General features: G+C 41.5%; 1 protein-coding gene across 5 annotated transcripts in view; it reads left to right on the top strand.

The window, feature by feature from the left end:
- PIK3CA (phosphatidylinositol-4,5-bisphosphate 3-kinase catalytic subunit alpha) overlaps positions 1 to 4,820 on the top strand; it is a 38,120-nt gene extending 33,300 nt beyond the window's left edge. For 3 of the 5 annotated variants that reach the window (XM_035898459.1, XM_035898461.1, XM_035898460.1), the window contains exon 21: positions 913 to 4,820. In XM_035898459.1, coding sequence (XP_035754352.1) covers positions 913 to 1,123 — 211 coding nt within the window. In that variant the 3' untranslated portion in view covers positions 1,124 to 4,820. The remainder of the gene's footprint in view (positions 1 to 912) is intronic. The other 2 variants (XR_004842541.1, XR_004842542.1) reach the window with 2 other exon arrangements.
- Positions 4,821 to 7,549: the final 2,729 nt, after the last annotated feature.

The following is a 7,549-nucleotide window of genomic DNA, read 5'->3' on the forward strand; positions in this document are numbered from 1 at the left end:
GAATTTTTAAATATCTGAAAGCTTTATGAGTAAACACTTAAAATCCTTTTGGGATTGCATAACTGCAAAAACTGAGCATCCTTAAATGTCGGGTACGATGCGCATCAGCCTTGCTGGTCACTCAGCGATGCTTCTCTCTCCTACACTTGCTGTGGTATTGGCTCTTCAGCTGGCCCGTGTAATCTGTGACACTCTGCAGAACCTGTTAAGAAAGGAGAACTATAAAATAAATTCTGTTGCAGTAGTCATTCCTAATACCTTGTCTTTCCAGAGATCTAGTCTGTGAGAAGTTTCAATTTTAATCTTAATTTCATTATGTTGGGGGTGTGAAGACAGATTTTTAAGTTAGAGTGTCTGAATGCTGCAGTGAAGCTTTTTTGCATTTTTTTTCCTTAACCTGACTTAAATTAGTGATTTCAGCATAAACAGGCCTTTCCCACCCACTGTTGTGAATAGCAAATGCCTCTGTCTTCAGTGCATTCTCCAGAGCCTCTAAGGAATAACAGCTACTGCCCTCGTAAACTACAGGAGAGAAGCGCGTCCCTGGTAACTGTGCAGCAGTGTGTCAGGAAGTGTGCTTTGAAATCTGAAATGTCAGTAGCAATGACTGAAATGGCTCTGTGAAGGCCCATAAACCTGCGTGGAATGCTTGCATGAATTGCAGATGAGGTTTAAGGCTAGAAAACCCATCTTAGGTTTGGCTATTGCGTTAGTCTGTCCACTGCTAACTCTAACAGAAATGAAGGTGACCTGAGTAGGAAGATGAGGATGTTTTCTCAGCAGCATTATGGTGCTAAGAATGTCTACTTTTTTAGTGTCCAGTTACCTGAAACTGTTTTGGAGGTGAAGAAGTAATATGCATCCAATAAGGAAATATACTGAGCTTTTTTTTTTCCCCTCTGTCTCTTCCAGGTTTCAGGAGATGTGTTATAAGGCTTATCTAGCAATTCGGCAGCATGCCAATCTCTTTATTGCATACATTCGAAAGACCCTTGCATTGGACAAAACCGAGCAGGAAGCTCTTGAGTACTTCATGAAGCAAATGAATGATGCTCACCATGGTGGCTGGACAACAAAAATGGACTGGATCTTCCACACAATAAAGCAACATGCTTTGAACTGAAATGAGTGCAAAGACAACAAGAACTGATAGCCCGCTTTGTGGGTACTGCACTGTTCATACCCGTTAGCAGCAAAGACTGGTTGCATAGGAATTGCACAAACCACGAACAACATTAGAATTTATGGCAAGAAAAGAGATGAACTGTTCAGACAACTGTCAAAAAATAATGTAAAACAGGGTTTCAGATAGCACTAAAATTGTACACCTCAAAAATTAAGCTTTAGTATGATGTGTGACTTCATGTTATGCCTTAAGCCCAAAAAGGTAAACTTGGAAGAATGTTTCCTTTTTTCATTTGATAGGATAAATTAGAAGGAAAAGGAAAATAGTGCTAGCATGAACATAGAGTCCATCACATATTACGTTAGATCTGGTACAGCAGGTAGAGACTATGCTGGGATTGAGAAGCACGGAAAGAGAATTGGAGTGATAGCGAATATTTAAATGCAGCATAGTTTGAAGGGAAGGAGTTTTCAGTTCAGAGATCTAAAAACAATAGTGAGAGGACAGTGCCTTCTAAATGTGCTCAGAGGCATTAACATTTATGGTGTTTAATGACCCTTTGATTTCTGGGTCTGTCATCTGCAGAGTTTCTGAAAGCAGTAGGAAATAGGCCCATTCACTACGGTGTTTCTTCTGCTCAGTATTTCTAGGGGTGCAATTCATACCTTCACAAAGAAACTCCTTGCCATCCCCCAAAACTGACTAACCTGGAAACTGAATGGTCAGAATTGGGTTTAGTGCAACAGAGAGTTGTAGTGTTCATCTTAGGTTTGCTTTAATCTAACTTGAACTGAATAGATTTTTTTCATACATGTTTTCCAGAACCTAAAGAAAGGTGAGTTATTAAAATTATTGAAAGATTATTTTTTTATAAAGGCTATTTATATAATAGGAACTATTATTAATATATATTCTTTATTTACATGATTTGTCCAATATTCACTCTTTTAATTTTGCAGCCCAGTTCTATCTGTCCAAGACTCACGTTTCCACTAACGTCACTGAAGGTGACCAGATATACTCCTAGGACCAAATTCAACCCTGGTGAGAGAGGACACAAGTACCATTGAAGTAGTGGGCGATACACCCACTAATGCCAGAGCTGAACTTGGCCTAAGTCTCTTCAAAAATTTTTGGGCGTCACTCTTCACATTACTGAAGTGATATGCTGGCTATTCAAGGAACGTACTCGATCTTTGGGTCCACCATTTCTCCTCTTTCTTCCTCCTTTGGAAGTGGTTGTTTAATCCAGTAACAGATACATCAGAAATAGCAATTTAGATTTTCGATACGATCAATCATAAGCAGTTCAACATACAGCAGATACGCTGGCTAGCTCAAAGCATGTGGAGTTACCAAACATTTTATAGCTTCGTCTGTTTTGTGTGTGTGTGTAATATATATTTGTAAATCTAGTTGTTGTCCTCTAACACAATTACGACGTGTGCAATCAACTAAATTGGCACCACTTTTTGAAACTGTTCAGAGTATTGAGGATTTCGGATTGCCCTTATGCACAACTTCAGGTAGGACTGTTTTTCTAATTGTTAAACAGTTTTTTGGTTTTTTTAATTAGTGAAGCCCATGATTCTGAGGGCTGTGTTCACCCTAACATTTTAAACTTGCTAGGTTGGCAGCACTTGGAGTGAACTCTGAAGGTCTGGGGCTTTTGGGGGTTCAGCTCGTTCACTTGCAAACACGCACCAAGGTGCCACTCAGAAAGTGCAATACCACATGTAATATAAAATATGCTGACAGCTGGTGTTAGACTAGAATATAAATAGATAAATTGTACTTTGTGCAGGCTGTACTGATGAGGTAATGAGTGGTTGGCTTCATTTAGCAAATTGTAATATATTAAAAAAATGTGCAATCGATTACATTATGAAAGACTTCGGGGATTGTAAAGCCGAGACTTGGTCTTTCAAGACACTTTCATAGTCAAGGTCCTGCAGTTGATCGCTGCACACATGGATACTTGATGTTGTGGGGGGGAAAACCTGTTTTTGTGAAAACTACAGAGGTTCTAAGAGTAGTATGGGGAATGTGAAGTTTTATTTCCTTAGTTCTACTAAATATTTTGGAGTTGTCCAATAAGACTTCCCATTGCTCTTCTTACTGACTGTTACATATTCATTTCTGTTCATACGAATACTTTAACTCCTGCTGACCTTGGTCATACTTCTAGAGCAAAACTACCGTTGTATGTATTACTTTGCAGTCAACACACTCTAATGGCTTAGGTCTTTTAAAACATGGCTTAGTTTCAGTTTAAATTTGGTTCACAAAATCTGAAACCCTGTTGGCCGTAACTCTTCAGTTAAGCGAGTGAAACTTGTGCAAATGCCATGTTAGGTGCTATATTATCCTTATTTATCTGGTATTGAAACAATGCTTTACCTCGTTTATCTAAGAGATGGGTCAGCCTTTTCCAGCCTGGATGAAAAGATCAACTCAAATCTATTGGATGTTATGAGCCGAACTTCTCTTGTACTTTGCCCTTTCCTAGCCATTTACTTCTGTAAATACAAGTATGAATGTCTTTTGGTTCAAGCATACGGTGTTCTGCACCCTTTTTGCATACACAGAAAGGTGTGAGGAATCAGGCTCAGTTTCCAAACGTTGCTGCAACTAAATGCTGTGCATAAGCTGTAGAAGTTATTATGAACGTCAGATAGTAAAAGAAAGGAAACTTCATAGTGATGCAGACATAATATGATTTGGGGTAGTTATAGCCCTGAAATAAAAAAAAAAGAGGAGAAGCTCACAGTCTTTAAGCAGCTGTTCTTGCCATAACCAGGATGGGCATCTGAAAAACATCAGGCCAGTGTTTCAGGGGAAAAGAAACCCAACCTTTTTAAGCTTCACAGTGTTCAGTCCTGATCACCTTATCCTGCTATGCCAGCCCTGTGCTGCGTAACTGCCCCGAAGATGGTGCAGGTACTATTTACTCACCGTGGTGTAAGTGAGAGGATGCCGTCTGTTCTCGGCATCGGAAATAAGATCTGCTTACAGACTGTGAAAGCACCTGTAGCCAAGCGCTAGATTTTTGGATTTTTACAGGCATTGCTTGGAATTTGGATTTTTATTTTTGAAGTATTCCCACTTCATGGAGATTTGAAAGCGTTCCCTTTGTTCTGAGAGTTGGCTGCACAAAACACTACGTAGCTTATTTTGAGCTTGAATTGAATCTGAACGCCTTGCTCCTGCAAAACTGTAGGGCTGCCAGAGCAAGGAGCCCAGGGCTGGGCCATGTGTTTTACTACAAAGCATTAAGAAATGGTGATTTAGTGAAATGCAAATTTAAAACCAGTAACTCTTTCAACTGTGGAGCTCTTTGATGTCATGACAGAACAGGCTGCTGCTGCTTAGCTTTGCTTAAAAATACATTCTTTGCTTTCCTAAAGGTGGCAGAAAAAGCACCTGTACTGACTTCATGTGCACGCTCTTCTGTTCCGAAGGGTGCATTGGTAGTTTTTTTTCACAGGTGAAACGGACTTTCAGTATCGGTTTTAAAATAAAAAGCATTTAAATAAACCAGAAATTGTTAGTGGTTTGGCATCTTGTGGAGAAGATACAAGCCTGCGTATCAAGGGCAATAGAGAAGTTACCAAGCTTGTAGAGAATGTTGTTTGTGATGACCCCGCTGGTGGTGTTTGGAGGGTTGTTTTGGGGTATTTTCTGACTTTCCTGTTTGTAAAATATTAAACACCCTTTAGCGGTCAGTAGCCCATGGTTGTTGACAATTTGAAGGTATTTTCTTTGCTTTGTCATTTTATAACTGGCATGTTCTAACATCTGTTCTTAATAATTGTGAATTCCTCCTGTTTTGCGTGTCTGTACAGGTTGCAGACCTGGGCTGGACCCATTTGAAAAACAGCTATCACAAAAAGCCACTTGAAATTACTATTTTGATGGGTTTGACATCTTAAAATGCTTCAAGTTAATGAAAATGGTGTGGTATTACAGAAAGAGTTGTAACTTGCTGCTTCTAAGATATTTTTTTTTTAATTTCTATGTTTCTTTCTCTTGTTTTAGTTTTACTTGAATGGACGAAGAACCACACTTGTTTGTGTTTTGGGGTTGGTTTTTTTTTTTAAAATGCTATATCGCTGTGGATGTTGCTGCAGATTGTTGAATCCCAACTTAATTTTGCAATACATGTTTCATACAAATCATGAATTTGTATCTTTTGTTGTGCTGAAAGCTGTTTCAGTTCAGGTGAGGCTCTGTCTGAAATGATGTGTAGGTCGCCACCCCTGCAGCTGGTGGAGGGGGTTTGGGGTGGGTTTGGTTTTGGTTTACTTTTTTTAGATCTGTGTTAATGAAGGGAAGCCAACTGGAAATTGGATATAGACGTTTTCTGTCTGCGTACGCTAACCAAATCTGTGGGTGCTCTGGTCTTTGAGAAATTCTGATTTCACTTCATGGTGGTATAGCACTAACTCCATCGGTGTCATATGAAATCAGCATCAGGCTATTTGTGCATTAAAGTCCCAGATTACTTACTCGGTATGATGCAGTACAAAAGGTGTTCTCTTAATGAGGAAGGTTTGCCAGCAGCCCAGTTAAACGCTTGACAATTTTACTCTGAAACAGCCTTTATTCTCTAGCCCTTTCAGCTCTCCTACCCCTTGTCTGTAGTGACTTCCATTCTTGAGACTTCCAGGATTTTTACTGCTTGCTAACCTAAATGTTTCCTCTTCCTCCTCTTCCACAGTGTAATGACTTGTTGAACCCACGCTCAGGAAAAATAGTTGTTCTTCACCTGCAGTGCAGTGTTCTTGACTTCTGAGCTTTACGGGGTAGGCTTTTAAAGAAGTGTGAGGTCTTTCTGTGTTGGCACTCCCGACTCAGAGCCAAGGGTGGATCCCTCTGTCCCCCTCTCTTCCCCAAGAAGGGACATGCCCATGCTACGAGAGCAACATAAAGTATTTGTAAGAGATCGGTTGAAGCAATGCTCTGCTTGTGCTTTGAAGCTAGTGCTCCCATTGGTTTCTATAAATGTGTCTTAAGTTTAAGTGTCCTTACTGTGGCTTCCATATGTGATGCAATATTCCTTCACCGTAAAGGCGGCCAGAAATACACTATTCTATCTTGACTCTTCCTGAAATTCTGGTGCCGGTTCCATAGTAGCTATAAACTGGTTTAGGAACCATTTAGTTTGGTGTAACTGCATCAATTTTGTTAGGAATCTGTTCCAGTAATAAAACTATTCACAGCTAAGCCTGACTTAATCGTATTTCTGAAGCTCCAGAAAGCCTAACTCAAGCTGTTTCTCCTAAGACTCTTATGTCTGCTGTAGTTCAGTTAATCCTGACAAGCCAAAACACAGATTCACAGCCACAAACTCAGTCTGCTTTGTTTCTTCGGTTTAAGTACTTTTAATCTATTTCCAGGCGTTATGAATAGTGTTCTATATCCTGAATTGCCAAGTGCCCCAGGCTGCCCAAAGCTGTCATGCTGTTTCACTTGGGGCCGGAGAAAGAAAAGGAGGGGAGGAAGAGATCAGTCTTCATCTTGTCGTACAGCCGCTGTGGCCCAAAGTCTTCTCTTGTGAAGGTGAACGCATAGTTCATCATCTGGGAGTTATCTTCCTTTCCCCTTGTCCCCTCGTGCCTCTGCAAGTTTTAACTGTGAATATCCACGTACGCTATCAAAATCCACTTCCCTGGTGTAGGAAAGGATTTAAAATACACACGGCTGCAGTCTTGATGTCCTGGATTCCCAGGCTCGACATTTTGGCAGTATTGTCACTGGAACCTGCACCGCGATTGCGAGGATTTTCACAGAATTGTTGAGGTTGGCAGAGGCCTTGGGACAGAGCCTGGTCCAGCCGCCCTGTTGAGGCAGGGTCAGCTAGAACAGGCTGCCCACGACATCGCCCACTTGGGTTTAGAGCCTGTCCAAGAAAGAGGAGTCCATGGTGAAAGTTTTTTCTTAATGTTTATATGAAAATTCTTCTGCCCTTTCAGTGGGCAGCCCTGAGAAAAGCCTTGCCTGTTGTCTTTACTCCTCTCCATCAAGTATTTACGTACACTGACAGGGCGCCCCTTGAGCTCTCTCTTCGCCAGGTGAAGCGATCCCAGCTCTCTCAGCCTCCCCTCCTATCCCTTCATCATCTTCATGGCCTTTCGCAGGACCTGTTCCTGTCTGTCTGTGCCCGGCACATGGTGGGGAGCCCAGCACTGGAGCCAGGGCTCCGGCTGCGGCCTCGCCGGCGCTGCGCGGAGGGGTGGGATGAAGGCTCACCCCCGGCCTGCGGGTGTTTCGGAGAGGTAGAGCCCAGGAGGGTGTAATCTCGATGCTTCTGCGTTATTATCTTGAAGCTAGGAGCAGTTACGTGTCTGCATCAAGAGGAGAGTATAAACACCCACCAGTGCTTGAAATGTCTTTGAAAAATGAGACAATTATCTCTGAAAT

This window comes from Egretta garzetta, unplaced genomic scaffold (assembly GCF_000687185.1).
Source record: "Egretta garzetta isolate BGI_Z169 unplaced genomic scaffold, ASM68718v1 scaffold527, whole genome shotgun sequence".
Taxonomy (NCBI): Eukaryota; Metazoa; Chordata; class Aves; order Pelecaniformes; family Ardeidae; genus Egretta; species Egretta garzetta.